Source organism: Stegodyphus dumicola, chromosome 4 (assembly GCF_044657685.1).
Source record: "Stegodyphus dumicola isolate Sdum_Otavi_A_Nest chromosome 4, ASM4465768v1".
Taxonomy (NCBI): domain Eukaryota; kingdom Metazoa; phylum Arthropoda; class Arachnida; order Araneae; family Eresidae; genus Stegodyphus; species Stegodyphus dumicola.
The window spans coordinates 12,913,602-12,930,603 of NC_140771.1; the positions used below are offsets into that span (position 1 = coordinate 12,913,602).

The 17,002-nt window shown below is 27.8% G+C and overlaps 1 protein-coding gene across 2 annotated transcripts in view; it reads left to right on the top strand.

Annotated features, from left to right (window-relative positions):
• Positions 1 to 17,002, top strand: part of puf (ubiquitinyl hydrolase 1 puf) — a 223,611-nt gene that overhangs the window by 164,479 nt on the left and 42,130 nt on the right. For both annotated transcript variants that reach the window (XM_085814567.1, XM_085814568.1), the window contains 11 exons: positions 1,006 to 1,071; positions 1,302 to 1,382; positions 5,561 to 5,643; positions 6,040 to 6,121; positions 9,665 to 9,826; positions 12,563 to 12,748; positions 13,787 to 13,891; positions 14,037 to 14,078; positions 14,304 to 14,408; positions 15,900 to 16,047; positions 16,232 to 16,329. In XM_085814567.1, coding sequence (XP_085670693.1) covers positions 1,006 to 1,071; positions 1,302 to 1,382; positions 5,561 to 5,643; positions 6,040 to 6,121; positions 9,665 to 9,826; positions 12,563 to 12,748; positions 13,787 to 13,891; positions 14,037 to 14,078; positions 14,304 to 14,408; positions 15,900 to 16,047; positions 16,232 to 16,329 — 1,158 coding nt within the window. The remainder of the gene's footprint in view (positions 1 to 1,005; positions 1,072 to 1,301; positions 1,383 to 5,560; positions 5,644 to 6,039; positions 6,122 to 9,664; positions 9,827 to 12,562; positions 12,749 to 13,786; positions 13,892 to 14,036; positions 14,079 to 14,303; positions 14,409 to 15,899; positions 16,048 to 16,231; positions 16,330 to 17,002) is intronic.

The window sequence follows — 17,002 nt, forward strand, 5'->3', positions numbered from 1 at the left end:
TGGCCATATGAATTTTAAATTGTGTTTCAAAATTGGTAAATTTGCAAAAGAAAGTCAGGAAATGCTAAAATAGCTTTACAAAGTGTATTTTTGAATGGTTTAAATGTTTTGGAACTGGATGAAATTCCATTGAAGACACTGTTCAAAGTAGTAGGCCTACGATATTTAGCAGTGAAGAAAACATTGAAATAGTGAAGAAGATGTTAGCCAGAAAGAGAAACAATAAATGCTAACACATCTAAGGATGTTCATGCAGATTTATTGCAAAGAATCCATCATATATTTCCAAAATATTGCAGAGACGAGCTGTCGATTCCTTCTTCATGGTAATGGCCAATCACATTTGGCACTTGTCATGGAATAGTTTATGGCCTGTAGAGAAGTTGTAGCCTTTTATCATCAACCATATTCACTTAATCTTGCTGCAGCAGACTTATTTCTGTTTCCATATCAGAAATAGCTCTAAAAGAGAATGATTTTCAGGTATTCCAAAAAATCAAGCCATGTGACAAGATTTCCTCATATGATACCAAAAGAGGCTTTTTCCTTTAATTTTCAAGAACTGTACATTTGTTGTCAAAAGTTCATTGCAAATGATGGACATTACTTGGAGTAAATTCAAAGTGTTTTTCATGATTTTAAGTAAGAATCTTCTGTTTATGAATATATTCACTGAACTTTGTTGTCATACCTTGTGTAAACATATGCATTTTTCTTCAGAAATTTGTATATGATGATGTAAGCAGCTTTTTAAGATGGTATAAATATGTAAAAGTAATGGTATCTTCTCCACGTGAATTATTTAGTAATTGTTATTACATATGCTTTATAGTTGTGTTTTAAGGAGAAATTATGTATGTAAAATTTGTTCTGTTGATTTTTTCTCTAATCCTTTTGAATGCCAAATGTGTTGAAGAACATTAATGTTTGTCATTTTTTCAAAATATCTGCTCTTTTTGTAAAAAAATTAAATTTATACAAATACTTTATTTTTGTATTTTTTAGCCAACAATCGCCCAGTGGATTGAACTTTTGACCAAACAATTTAATGCTAGTCAACTTGCTTGTGAAGTAAGCTAATGATTTTACTATTTTTTTATGTTTTTGTATTTTGCAGTGTAATTTTTTACTTATATCAAATTTGAACAAGATAATGAAATGATGCTCTTTAAATTCATGTCATTTTGCATAATTTTGTTTTGAAATAGAAAGATGTATTTGCAATTATTTTTAAATATCTCTTTTTATATAACTGTCTTTAGAATATCTCATTTATTTTCATTTTGCTTATTTTTATTAAGTGGTTCCTAGACCATATGGCTGAAAACAATTGGTGGCCTGTGCAAATATTAATTAAATGTCCTAACCAAGTTGTCAGACAAGTGAGTATAAATTTTAATATTTTAGATGTACATCTTTTACTAGTTATATTTTACTAAATATAAATTTAAACAAATTTAAATTCTTAACAAATATGTATAAAAGTAAAAAAGCAAATTTAAATTCTAAAAAAAGAAAAAAGCCAAAATAATTTAAAATAATTTAGAAATATGCAAACATGTAAAAGATTTAATTCTCAAACTAATCTACAATATCATTTAAATTCAGAAGCATAAGCAAATCAAGTGCAAAATCTATCCATGAAAATAAATCTACTAATTTAATAAATTAAAATTAAATTAAACAATTTTTTTTAAAAAAATGCATATGTGAATGATCGTAGAGTAGGCAGGAGACAGACTTATCAAGGGGAAGTTGCCTCCAAACCTAACTCTCCAGTCATTCAATTCGTGTTTCGTCATTCATGCAGGCAAGGGTAAAAGTCAAAACCAAAAGTAATTCCAATAAAGTGGTACCCTTAGAATTTAACATTTAAGAATTAAAGTTCAAAAAGGAAAATACTAATTAAGTCTTTTGAGAGAAACAAGCAAGTAAAGTCAAGAATTAAACTTTTTCTTAAAAAATTAAATTTTTAAAAATTAATTTTTTATAAAATAATAAAAAAATCTAGAAACCAATGTATTTTAGAAATCCTTGTCTACAGAAACTTTCCCTACACGAATATGCATATCAATAAAAATAAACTATAAAAGAACTATACATAATCCATATAAACCAATAAGAAATAATAAACAAAAAGAAACAAAAAAAACTAATTCACAATTTTTAAAATAAATATATATTTAAAAATATAATTTCATATTTAGAAAATACTTAGATACTACATAAAATTTTTTTAAAAAAAATACTTAAAGCAAGTAAATAGTAAGTTTTAATTCTAACTTACCTACTATATGAGTGTTGGGGTCTGCAAAAGTGTTGTGAAAGAGAAGTAAGTGTGTTCTTCAAATTATATAGATGGCGCTTATGTAGGTAAAGTTGAGTATCAAGCTGCTATCTTTGTTATAGTAAAAAATTTTTTGTAAATATTAATATTAATTAAATTAAATTAAAAATCCTAAAGGTAGTAATATCAATTATTTAGGGAGTTAAGTAACTGAGCCAATCAAGAGATGTATGTTTGCTTGAAGGAAATTAAAGTGAAGTGGTATGTGAAAAAAATGTAAACTGTTTGGAATTTGAAATGTGTGTTCTGTTGAAAAATTGTTAAAAAATTAAGTAAAAGATATTTTGTGTGAAAATTGCAAAAAATTAAAGTAATTAAGAAAAACTGAAATGTTTTAATATTAAAGTTTTAAAGTAAAATTTCCTAAAATTTTTTTGAAATGAAGTCCTTAAAAAACCTCTAAAAATTCCCAGAAATTTCTCAAAAATTCCTTTAGGAAGTTAAATTAAACTTAAATTTGATGAAAGAAAATATTAAAAGTTTAATGAACTTGATTTAATTGGTATATCAAAACTTAACTAAATACTGGCTAAAGTATGGAAAATTAGAAGAAGAAGATTAAAATCTTCACTCAATTCGGGCTATAATTGAGACTTTTGAAAAGAGTTGGCCCTTTATTAGTAAAAGGAAAGAATCCAGTATTGATTAAATATACATATTTACAAAATATTTACAATAATTTCTCTACTCTTTTATATCCTTCATTACCCTTCAGTTAAGGTTTAAGGTAATGTTATCATATCCAAAAGAGCTAAAAAATTATGCAGTCAAAGCCTGCCTTTTTAATATATAAATTAATAAATTTTGGTGGTACTTGGTTATCAACTTGTACATTAATTAGTTTTATGATTTCTTCCTTTAAATCGTCATTTTCAGTACATATATTTTTTATTCTGATAATTTTGCTATGAAACGTATTTTCTATTACCTTTCTAGAGATATTAGAGTTCCAATTAATTAGTTTAATAGTAGAAAAATGGAAATTCCTTCTTTTATCAAATAATTTAATTTTGTTGTGTTTAATAATTTGCAGGTCTAGGAATTCAATAGTATCTTGATTCGTATTCTTTTTATTAGGTGTTAAACTATTTGGGTAAATTTTGAATTTCTCAAAAGTAGAATTATTATTGAAAGTTATAATATCATCTATGTATCTAAAAGTATGAGCAAATAACTTTAATTCATTTTTATTTAAACTGAGTTGGAATTTATATTCAAATGTAAAAAGAAATAGGTTACAAATTTGTGTAGAACTGTTTGCTCCCATAGGAATTCCTCTAACTTGCTGTACTAAATATATATACTAACTAATAAAGAAATTTTATTGTTTCAAATGTATATGTTTATTGTGCTTGAAAATTGTAACTTAATTTACTGTAGAAGAGTCTTTAATGTTTCATCTACTTATATCAAAATTGCTTAAGTTCTTTAATATTTGCAGTGCAATGAAATACATAACTGTAATTAAAATTAGGTTGCATTACAAACCATTGTGGGCCACTTTTGCTTTATGCCAACTATACATTTTTTCCTCCTTTCTTTATCTTCATAATCTTTATGGTATGTTACAACATCCCTAAAAGTAATTTTTGAAGAAAAACATGAAATTTTAAGTTTGTATAATTCCCAACATTTTGAATTCCAACAGCATTATCATATATTTACTGGGGTATTTCTTTTTTTCACATATTCTTTCTAATGGTTTTTTTGTGCATTACTTAGAAATGTTTTATTTATTTTTATAATATTTAAGCACTGAATTCAGGAAATGATTCTTTTAATAATGAGCAGCTCTTGGAATTTCTCAGATTTGTGGTTTTTATACAATGCTGTTCATTTAACTCAAAATGACCTTTCATCTCCTCCCATGAACAAAAATGGAATGTATGTAGAGTAAAAGTGACACTCTTTGGAGATTCTCCAGGAGATGTTAGCAGCTTGTCCTTAACACCAATGAAAAATTCTTTTGGTATTATTTAAGACTAGAGAATTAGAATCTCTTCTCCTGAAGAAAGCACATGTAATTGCTGTAATGCAGTGCCATCCCACTGTCTTTCTCTCTGTAATCCATCTTAAATATTAATTACATTAAGACATTGTATGACTTAAAATATGTGCTAATAATTTTTCCTTTAATTTTTTTTAAAGTTCATCATTACGTGCCTTTATCAGTAATAAAAATCTTTGCATTTAATATGCATAGCATAAAAAGAAATTTACCTTTTACCCATTTTAATATAGATGAGCAAGATTGTACATACAGTGAAGAAACAAAAAATAGTATTGAAAGAGAGTTAACGGTATTATTTATTGTATGCTCTATTCATGTAATCTTATGAATTGCATACTTTTTTTAACTTTTCCATCAGAAATGGCATACACCATGTAATTATCTGCTCATGATATTCAGGAAATAAAATTTTTGAGAAAGTAGGAATTGAATGATTAAATATGGTATATCACAGTAGTAAGCTTCTTTTGCTTCTATTACAAAGGAAATGGAATGTTGCCATCATGATATGATATGAGTGTTTTCAAATTCTGGTAATATGACATATCTTTACATGTGAGAACTATTAATTCTTGTAACCTTTTAATTTGCCTTATGTATGAAGAGATACATATTAGTAAAATTTATGTTAATAGTAGTATGATTGAAGTAGTAGTTCTGAGCTTTTGTTGCCCCACAAACCCGTTTCGTCTTTGCTAGACTATACCTTTTCCAAATGACCCCTTTTTCAAAATTCGAAAAATACATATATGTTTATTTAAATTTAAATTATTTTTAAATGTTTTATAAATTAAACAAAAAATATAGAAAATGTTGATAAATATCAAAAGTTGAATAAAAGTGGTGTTTTATATTCATAAACTAAAACTTAGCAGGAAAAGAAAAGGCTGACTGTATTCCCTAATTGAAATAATGAAATCCCCCAATGGGAAATTCCCTCGGGTTGAGAAAGAACCCTTGGATTAAAGTTATCTGAAAGTAATTATATGATAACATTGTCTGCTTGCCCCCCCCTAATAAAGAAGTAAACTGTATTGGAATGAAAAAAAGCTATCTTTCATATTTTTAAAGCAAATTTTGTATGTTATTTAATATAAAATTGTAATCACTGAAAGTATCACATAAAATATGATCATTTTTAGTATTCAGTTTCTGAAAAGTAATAAATGCCATAAAATATGCTGTATTTTTTATTTCTATAGCTCTTTCAAAGGTTATGCATCCATGTTATTAACCAATTGAAGCCTATTCATTCAACAATGTATCTGCAGCCTTTTTCTGACAGGTAGGCCCAATTTCTTAATGAGTGCAAAATTTGTGCAATATCATCAATAGAATTTTCAATTGTATTCTGTATATTACTTCTTAAAGAGTCTTAAAATTTCGTTCGTATGTGGCATACCTTGAAATATTAAGTTCAGTACAAGTAATTTGTAGTAAAGCAAATATTGTAAAATAAATCTTTATACATACTGCAGACATAATCATACTGTATTATATTTACTATAATGATTTTAATTGATAATTTTGTGTAATAAGATATAGCGTTTATTGTTAGCATACGTTTTATCTGTCGATTGAAATTTTTGAAATATTCTTATTAGTAAATTAGAGGAGTTTTTATGATGTTTCTAAATATTTTTCTCCTTGTATTCTTTCCTAATTTATTATTATTCTTAAGTGATGATTCATCTGATGGGGATATATCTCAAATTGGGCAGTATTCCTGTGTAACAAGGTTTATTAGAAAACTCTTAACTCTGGTAAGTTCAAAATATAACTTTGCCTTTTTTGTGAATAATCATAAAATAAATTTTTCAAAATTTTTTAGCAGTATGTTTCATTTTGCTGTGTAATGTTTCATGATTGTTAGAGGAATGGATAAGCAACTATCTTGAATATGTGTATGTTTATTTTTGATTTAAAATTCTTTTTCGTTATCTTAAGAAAAGGACCAGGATTGGAATTATCTATTTAAACTACAGTGTGAAAGAAATATTCATGTGCTGAAAATGTTCATAGTGTATTTATAGGGTAATTTTATTTCAAATGTGGGAAAAAATGGTTGCCTGATCACTTTCAAGATAATATTCATTGGAAAACATATACTTGTTCCAGCACTATTAACATTTCTGAAAATGTTGAAGATATCTGTTAAGACTAGCTGTTTCAACATTTTTAATAGTTGAATTATCTGGAAACACTCTCGCCTAGAACCATTTTGATGAGATAGAACAGTAGAGTCAAAGAATGAGAAATCTGGTAAATAAGGAGTTGTGTCATGACTGGGATCTGTTTCTGATTAAAAAAATTTAAGGCTCTTAGCTCAAACTATGACACCATGCTGAAGAGTTAAAAGGTGCTTTAACTCCATTTCTTCCAGAACACATACTGTTTTGTCCTGGATGATGTCACTTCATATTCTTTTCTATAGAAAGCATGTAATGCCTTTCCACAGCCTAATTCTAATCTTGCAGGTTTCAGTCATGAGACATGATTGTTAGAGGAATGGATAAGCGACCATCTTGAATAAGTGTATGTTTATTTTTTATTTAAAATTATTTAAGCTACAGTGTGAAAGAAATATTCATGTGCTGAAAGTGTTCATAGTGTATTTATAGGGTAATTTTATTTCAAATGTGGGAAAAAAAATGGTTGCCTGATCACTTTCAAGATAATATTCATTGGAAAACATATACTTGTTCCAGCACTATTAACATTTCTGAAAATGTTGAAGATATCTGTTAAGACTAGCTGTTTCAACATTTTTGATAGATGAATTATCTGGAAACACTGTCACCTAGAACCATTTTGATGAGATAGAACAGCAGAGTCAAAGAATGAGAAATCTGGTAAATAAGGAGTTGTGTCATGACTGGGATCTGTTTCTGATTAAAAAAATTTAAGGCTCTTAGCTCAAACTATGACACCATGCTGAAGAGTTAAAAGGTGCTTTAACTCCGTTTTTTCCAGAACACATACTGTTTTGTCCTGGATGATGTCACTTCATATTCTTTTCTATAGAAAGCATGTAATGCCTTTCCACAGCCTAATTCTAATCTTGCAGGTTTCAGTCATGAGACATGATTGTTAGAGGAATGGATAAGCGACCATCTTCAATATGTGTAATGCCTTTCCACAGCCTAATTCTAATCTTGCAGGTTTCAGTCATGAGACATGATTTCTCTGCAAATTTTCTGAAAAGAGTAGTATGGTGCAAAACATTAGTTTTAGTAAACAATGTAAATTCTTTTTATCATATAGGGAGATTATTTTCATATATGAAATACAGTGGTTCATATTTTGTATTATGAAATAATCATATATAATATTTATATTGCAGGTATTTCATTCATTTGTTCTAAACTAGGCCAGGGAATATGTATTGCACAAGGTTGCAACAAAATAGTGGATTTTGAGTTAAAATAATATGCTGAATAATTATTGAAGGGGTTAAAGCAGCAAGAATCAGCATAATACTCATAAATTTGTAGGACTTGGTTGAGATGGTTTAAATAAAGAACAGCTGAAAAAGGAAATTCTATATTTAAACTTTCTAAACTAGTCCGTCAAACTTATGAATATTTAGACTGATTCTTGTTGCTGTAATTCCTTTAATAATCATCTATAAATGATCACATCATGAAGTTTGTTTCATTAATTATTATAATTTTGTTATGCTTCACCAGGTTTTTAATTTTTGACAACTACAGTTAGTATTTGCATGAATGTACTCAGCTTTTAATTGCATTATGTCAATAATTTTACAATTAAAAAATTTACTGAAATATATTTATTATAATCTGTAACTTAATTAAAATCATTCTTCTTTTTTTAGAATTAGATACAGTTTTTCAGAATTACCTACTCTAATTAATGAATGAGTATACACTATTACTGTGAAACACATAATTTAAAAATAGTCATATGTATCATAAAGTATGAGTTCTTCAGTTTTACACAAATAGCATATAGAATGCTGTTTAAAATAATATATAATTGAAATACTAACACTTATTTACATTTTTTTATTTTTCTTTAATTAAAAATATGCTACATTTTTCTTGCTTTCCATGTTGACATTCTTTTAGCTAGAACTGTCTCTACTTAAAACTATGACATCATTAAATTTGAGCTTACTTTTTATTTGTATAATAGTCTAATGGCTAGTTTACATCTTAAAGTCTTTGTGATTCATCTTTACCCTTTTTTTCCTCTTTCTTCTTTTCCCACGTATCTGTACTAGCATTTCTTGAGTTTGTATTCAGAATGACTTGAACTTCTACACCTTATATCTTGCCTTTCTGAAGCTATTCTATCTTAATTTCTTTGTGTACGTGTTTGTACTTTTCATCATAAGGATAAGACATGAATTTGACAAAACCTAAATCTGCTACGTGTTTTCAGCAGAAGTTTTTCAGATTTCATAGTACATGAATTTTAACAACTTTTAGCCCCTCTCTCCAATTACCAGTGTTAGAGAGAGTTTTTTCATTTTGGGAAGATGTTGCATGGATAATCTATATAACAGATAATCAGGAGTTCAGTGTATTGAAATTACTTGATATTAGAAAGTGACTTCAGCTGAGCTACAAACTTTACATAATGTGTAGGATTCAGTTTGAATTTTCTTATCTAATGGGCCTTAGTCTATAAAATTCTGTAGATGAGATTTACATCATTAACAAGTAAATGAAAAGAAATTCTCTCCTGATCCTCACAAATGCTATTAATTACTCTGCGAGTTGATCCAAAACTTAACCTTCCTTGTGCAACAACTCTTCCAGTATGTTTAAAGAAATTTAACTTTTTTAATGTAATAATGTTGGATTCTTCATTGTGTTGTTATAATATGAATGATACAACATGTCGAAAGTAAAAATTTAATGTATGATATTAAGTCCAGTTCTTTTGAATTAAATGGATTTTTACTGCATAAATTTTTACCTCGCACTGGGAGAATGGAGGAACTTTGTGCAAGAAACATGACTTGTAATACAATATAATTAATATGAGCAAAGTCTGTTTGCTAAAATTTCTTTTACTGGATAAAACTAAGAATTGATTCTGATTTTGCATGTAATCTTTTTTGTATTTTCTTCTTTTCCTCATCACCTTTAATGCAAATAAGTAAATCAGCATAACAATATTGCAGTGAGTATAAAATAAATAAATGAAAAATTTCTCTTTACATAATGCAATTATTATATATTCTGTTTCTTTTTGTATAAATAGTATTACTGCATTCTATTATACTACCATATATATATTGTTTAAAGACATTGTGAATTTTTAATTATTTTCAGATTGAACATGGAGCAAAACAACACCTGAAGCACTTAACTGAGTATTTTGCATTTCTTCTTGAATTTGCTAAAATGGGAGAAGAAGAATGTCAGTTCCTGTTATCCATAGAAGCTATTTCAACGATAGTTAATTTTTATTTAGGACAAAAAGCATCTGATTATGTAAGTTGTATAGTGAAGTTTGAAATGGGTAATGATAAATATCTATTTAATAATGTTTACTTTTAGGAAGCACTGATTTTTTACTTTGATATGAATATTTAAGGATTTTATTTAATTTTTAAAAAATTAGCATTGCATTTATGATTTAATAAATGAATTGTTTATTTTTGTTTTGTCATACTTTTATGTGCAAAATGTATAATTTTCTTTATCTATCATCATTTGGTATAAAATGGGAAAATACTTTGATAAATAATAAAATTTTTGCAAATTGTGTTACATATTAATTAATAATTAATTAACCAGATGTAATGCACATTTGGTTTGAATATCAGAGGAATAGTTTTCATTTCATCTGAATAGTGATAGACAAAATGTATTTTCGTTTATCTCGTGAATTCTTTTTAAAATATTTAAATAAAACCTCTTTTGGTCATATATTTGAACTTTCATTTTAAAAATACAGCTATAGAAATCCTTTAAAAAGAAGGTATTTTCTGTTTGCCTAAACATTCTCATCTGCTCTTTCTAATTTACTTTTGTTGTGTAAAATAGGTATATAATTATGAAAATCTCTCTGTGTGAGTGTGCATGTGCATATATACCCTTGTGTGCAAAACTTAAGCAACTTTTCTGCTTTTGGCTATAAACCATAAAAAATCAACTGGGAAAAATGAAATTCATACTACAGAAGCATAATATGCTTATAAGATGAGGGAAGTATAGTAATATAAAAATGAACAGGATGCATAAAGGACAGAATAAGTAAGAAAAGGCTTTATTGACAGAATAGCAATGGTACATAAAACTGTCTTACCAAGAGAGAAAACAGCAAACCAAATAACCTTAGTAAGAAATGGCCTACTCTAACTGCAATGGTTGTGTTGCACTGTCTGTCGGTACTTAACACTAGGTTATCTAAAAGTTCTTGGAGTACGAGTTCCTATTCTTCCTATTCTTCATACACTTCAAGAACTATACGCTTCAAGAACTATCTATTTTAGTTGTCTGGTGGAGTATAAGATTGTAGCTCTCTAAAGTATTTCCCACATATTTAATAGGATTGAAATCAGGAAAGCATGCTGGCCAATTCATTCTCTGCTTATCATCCTTTTCAGGAAATTCTCAACAGCATGAGTCTTGTGTGGTCATGCATTGTGATCCATAAAAAAAGCTGAGATTAGCGGCACCCCTGAAAAGACACATGTGGGTGGTGGATAACTTCATCATAATAAAAATTTCAGGGAAATGAATCTCTGCGAAAATGTGGAGCTTCATCCATCAGTTCATTATAATGCCTCCCAATACAAGCTGAGAATCATTTGTCAGACTGTAATGACTCTCATCGATGAAGACGAGATGACTCCATTAATAAGGTGTCCAGTTTTTGTGTTCCTTACACCATTGTAAATGGTGCTGCTGTTGGGCTTCTGTCAATGGTTATGCAATATTCAGGACAGTGGGCGAATAAGCCACCTTTGTGAAGCTGTGTGGTTGCAGTAAACTGGAATACCTGTCATCCGGTTGCCATACACAACTGCTGAGCAATGTTGCCCACAAGATGATATATAGATCATCAGTCACTGCTGTTTTCCTTTGCCAATCACCAGCAACCTTTTTACAGCTGTACCTGTCATTTGGAAGGGTTTACAAGCTTTTGAAACAACACTTCTATCTGTTCCCAACTCTTGGGTGACAGCCATCACATTACACCCACCCCCTCCACATCAAGCTCGCCAGTCATTCTACCACATCTTGTGTTGCCATATTGCATATACAGTCTCACTTGTGGAAGAATGTCTGGAAATGCATCTTCCTTTCTTTTTTTTAAGTTGCCTTGCACGGAGCTGATTCCTCATCTTTTGCATGCTGCATATACCATCTGATGTCATGATGCTGATATTTGCATATGAATCGCCTTTCTACTGAGTTGGCTTTCAATGTAATGATCACAAAATGCCGTTTTCAATAGTTTCATGATTGTATGTTGAAAAATGAATTTACTTAAGTTTTGCATGCTAGTATGTATATATATATATATATATATAGGATGATTCAAAATGAATATAGTGATTACAAATGGCTATAATTATTTAATTGAAAAGAGTTTATTGATAAGAATTGCATAAAATGTGGAAGGAAGTTCAGAATTTTGTTTAAATTTTTTATAAATATTCTCTGCAATTCATTCCCCTTGGTAACACAGACATCAAAGTGGTAGTCCATTTCACGAAATACATTTTCAACCATATCTGAAGTCACCAACGCAAGCATATTAGAAATGCACATTTTGAATTCTCGAATTGTTTTTGGTAATGGAAACACATATTTTTCACATAACCCCATTGAAAGAAATTGCCAAAAACAATCCCAGAACATTAAATGCACATTTCTAATGTGCCAGCTATGTTGAACTGTGCATAAAGCTATTTTTTGTTGAACACACCTAGATCGGTTGGAACTATTATTTGTAGCTGCCTTATAAGGCAAAGTATCAAAGGATTTGAATCACGTATTCATAGTGTTATATATCGAAATGGATAATGCAATTATCATCATTGCTATATTTTCAATTAGATTTTAATTAAAAATGCATGTTCACTTTATGAATATTTCCATTATTAAAATTTTAAGAAAATTGTGCAGACAGGTGGGAAAATTATATTGATTATTGGTAGTTTCATCTTAATATTATTCATAAACTGTGATTTAAACTTTATTGTGGAATTTTTTTAGGTCGAGGTGCTGTCTGATGAAGAAGAGGATGAAGATGATGAAGTTGTATCATCAGTTGATGATAAATACAAACCTGCATCCTTAGAAAAAATGATCACTCTCATAGCACTCTTAGTTGAAAAGTCTCGTGATGAAGAACGATTGCAATTGTCTCATAATGATTTTAATGCTGTTGCTGGAGGAAAGGTACATTAATATAACTAAATGCAAATACTTAAAAAAGAGTACAAAAATTTTCTTTTTTAATTTTATTTTGCTAGACCTAACATTTAAAAACATTACAAATGTGTGTTAAAAAATCTGTCATAGTCTGTGAATTGCATTTTAAAATAGGTCTGCTGTAGAAAAATTCAAACATTCTATCAAAATTTACTTTATAAACATTACTATTCCCCTTTTAGATTATTTTGTTAAATTGATAAATTCAGATGTTTTACTTATGATATGAAGATAAAATAATCTTATTTTTCAGATATTTATAATTTTAAAAAAATAATTGCATTAGTAATGCTAATCAGCTGCTCATTTCTTGCTTTTCTGTGACAGATTGCTAAATATTTAGTTTAGAATTTCATTATATTGTATTTGAGGATTTTATTGCCATAAATATATCTTACAAAACATGGGTCTCAAACTAAATTTAGCCTGATTTTGAATATATATAATGCCATAACATCTTCAAACTTTTGTCTAGTAGGTAAAATTTTAAGAATACCAACAGGGCTGTGTTAAAAGTATAGCAGCCCTTGTCCTGGAACTCTCAAATCCTGCATGAAGGCATCCCTTCCATTAGATAGCCCTCAATTGCCATAATCTAAAAAACTCAATCTAATCCGAAGTTGTGGAAATTATCAGAATTCTTCTGCATGTATAAGTGCTGGTTATAATGAAACTTTTCTTTCTTAAAAATGTTATAATAAATAGTCACTATAATAAAAGTGGAGTTAATGTATTGTCATTAGTTCAGTTTGTTTTGCATCAAATATTTTAATGTAATAGTCACTATAATAAGCAGTTTTTATAATGAATGTCATATATTTTAATGTGGTGATTTGAAGTTCTTTATATTGCAAATATAATTTGGGAATGAAAATATATTTGTAAGTATTCATAACTATTTAGGATGCTATATCTGCATTATGTGTTGTTTCTATTAAATTTTTATCATTTTAATTTTTTTTAACTTTGTAATTTGTTATATTAATATTTAAAACTCGTTTATAGGGATTTCCTTTTCTTTATCAACAAATCAGAGATGGAATCAATTTGAGGCAAACTTGTAATCTTATCTTCAGTTTGTGTCGTTGGAATGATGCTCTAGCTGTGATGGTAAATACATTTGAAATCATTTTTTAAGCGAAGTAGAATTGATTTCATTATTTTGCGTTTATACGTCTACTTGTATGAAATATTACTGTTGCTCAATATTGCATACTTTTGTTTTGTGTGTATTAAAAAATTAATTTTATTTTAGATCATAAATATGATGTTTACAGCTATTACAAAGCAACATGAAGTAAGTAATTTTCCTGTGTATTTTCAGTTATAAATGTTATATATTTTAGCAAAGTATTCCTTAGAGTAAAATGTTAACTTAGTCTTATAAATTGTCATAGGTGACCCAAAAAAATAACTGAAATTTCTCTGTTTTTTGTTGTATGATAATATAATACTGAAACCCCATTTATACTTCAAATTAATTGTTCTTTACAGTATTTCTAATGGATATTTCTTTATTTAGATGAGTGCTCCTTTCTTTAAATTATTGTCTATGCTTGTGGAATTTGTTAGTGGCCCCCCTGGTTTACCATCCTTTACAAATCTTATATTGCAAAGGATATGGGAAGTAAGTTATATTGTGCTTGTTGTACGTTATTTCTTAGTTATCAATTTTATGTAAATTTATGGTATATTTAATTCATTTTCATTTGTGATAAGTATATGTTTGTAATTATTATTTTGTGCTAATTATTGTTAAGATTGTTTTGAATGTCCATCTGTTGTGAAACTACAACTAAATTTTTATTGCTTTTCAATTTCTTGATTTCTGATCAAAAACATTGGTGGTGTTATTTTTTATTTATTTTTTTATTTATTTATTTTTTTTTTTTTAAGAATCAAGTATTATTAAATGTTTCGTGAAATATTGTGATTGTATAATTTCATGCATAAATAAGCTATAAAAATGAATGAAATTTTTTACTTTTAGCATTTTTATACTTGGGTTATTTAATATTTAATGAGGCTTTTATTTGGAGTTTATAACTTTAGTTAGTTAAATCAGGTTTTTTTAATTCTAATTTTTGTATGCAATCTTAAAAGGAAAAAAGACGTTTTTGTTAAATTTTTATTATTTATTTATTTTTGCTACAAAAAGAGTTATACAATTATAAAATATTCAGCTGGTTAATAGAACAAAATAATTATGGGAATTTAAGTCTGTATTATTTTTCTGTTTTGCATAATGCAAAAATGGATTGGTAAGGATGTTAGTATATGAAACTACCCCTTTTGGTTAGCTATTTATTTTTTAGATAGTGCTACTAAAATTGTTGTTTTCATCATTTCTTTTTCCTACCATTTTATTGCATATTCAATATGAAAGCTGTATAATTTTTGGTTTTATGAAACTACTGAAATTTAAATTTAATGGAATTATCTAAAAATTGAATGGATAATAAAATTAATTAGTGGAATCAAATTTCTTTTATGTATTCTTAATTATTTGTAATAATTAAAAATGTAGTTTGACTTGTGAAAATACCCTAATAGGGCCTTGCCTGCCCCACCCCTTTTTGTAAAATTGGAAGGAATTTAAATGTAATGGTAATTAAAACAATTATGCATTTATTAATGGTTTATTAATTAATGCAGTCAATATCATTTATGTGTTCTAAATTGTTTATAATGATTAAGTATATAATAACACATAAAAACAGCTCTTAAATCTATGAGTGAGCTATTCTAACCTCACCCCTTTGTTTTGTGAAATTAGAAGGAATTAAAATTTAATAATTTATTAGTTAATGGAATAATTTTTATTTATGTATTTTGAGTTATTCTGTATTTATTTTCACATTTAAAAATAACATTTTAGTTGTACCATCTAAGAAAGAATTAATTGAAAGTGGTAGATACATTACCAGTATATCTATGTAAAACAAAATCTATTATATCAATGTATAAAAAAAAATTGTAAATGGCATAGTTTAGATTCAGATATTATATTTCTAAACATATATTTTAAAGATCTCATTAAAATATGATCTATTCCTGTGTAAAAATTCAGTATATTTATGTCATGAAAATTGTTGCTTCATGTCTCATTACTTCATAGGCTGCTGAATACTGCCCTCAACAATGTATGGAATGGCTGACACTTCAAGTTCCCAGAAATAAAATAGCTCATTCTTGGGTTTTGCAAAGCATGGATAGTTGGGTGGAACGATTTCTTATAGCTCATAATGTTCAGAGAGTTAGGAATGGTAAGCATATACAAATCAGAACTCTCAGTCTCTGACCTGAAACTGTAAATATCGTTCTGTTAATCATAGTAGTTTAAAAAAACTCTAATAAAAATTTAAACATTTTTTTTTAAGAAAAGGGGGGGGAACTTTAAAAAAATTGCTGACTTTTTTTTTTTTTTTTTTTTTTTTTTTTTACTTCCAGTTGTTGCATTACTTTTAGTATCCCTTGTGCCAAGTAATAATTTTCGACAAGCTTATCGAGCTGCTCGAAGTGTTTTGTTACCTCATAAAGAGATTGTTGTAAGTATATCTAGTTTCATTTGTTAAAAAGGCATACAAATTTAATATCTCATTTTAAGACATTTTTAAGCACATTTTTTATACTTATATTGTACTCTTTTCATAAGTTACTGTAAACCGTAATGATAACTTTCTGCTACCATATTTGCAATAAATGCTCATTATAAATATTTTAAATAAAAACAATTTTTATTATGACATAGTCTGTCAGACAGCTGATCATACGCAAGGAAATATAACATAATCATAAAATATCTACTTTTGAAGAATGCAGAATTTAAAAAAATGAACTGTTTTCTATATGTAATTGCTATGACATTTTACATCAGTACTGCAAGACAAATGAGCTAATAAAGAAAAATATTCATTTGTGAAATCATTAATATCCAAACTTGTTCAGGAACATGTAGAAAGATGAGTGTAAAACCCTCACATGCTTCACAAATTGCTTCATAGCAACCTTTATTTGATAAGTCAGAGATAATATAGATTTTAGTAGATGAAGATTTGGTACTTCGAAAGTGTAAAACTTACTTTCTATGTCGCAGAACCTATAGATTGTCAAAAAAATCCTTTCACCAGTAGTCCTTTTTAAACTGAGGTTCGAATCCCACGAACGGGCTGGCTGCATGGGCGTTTTCGTGGTTTTCCCCATGTGTAATGTGTATACAAG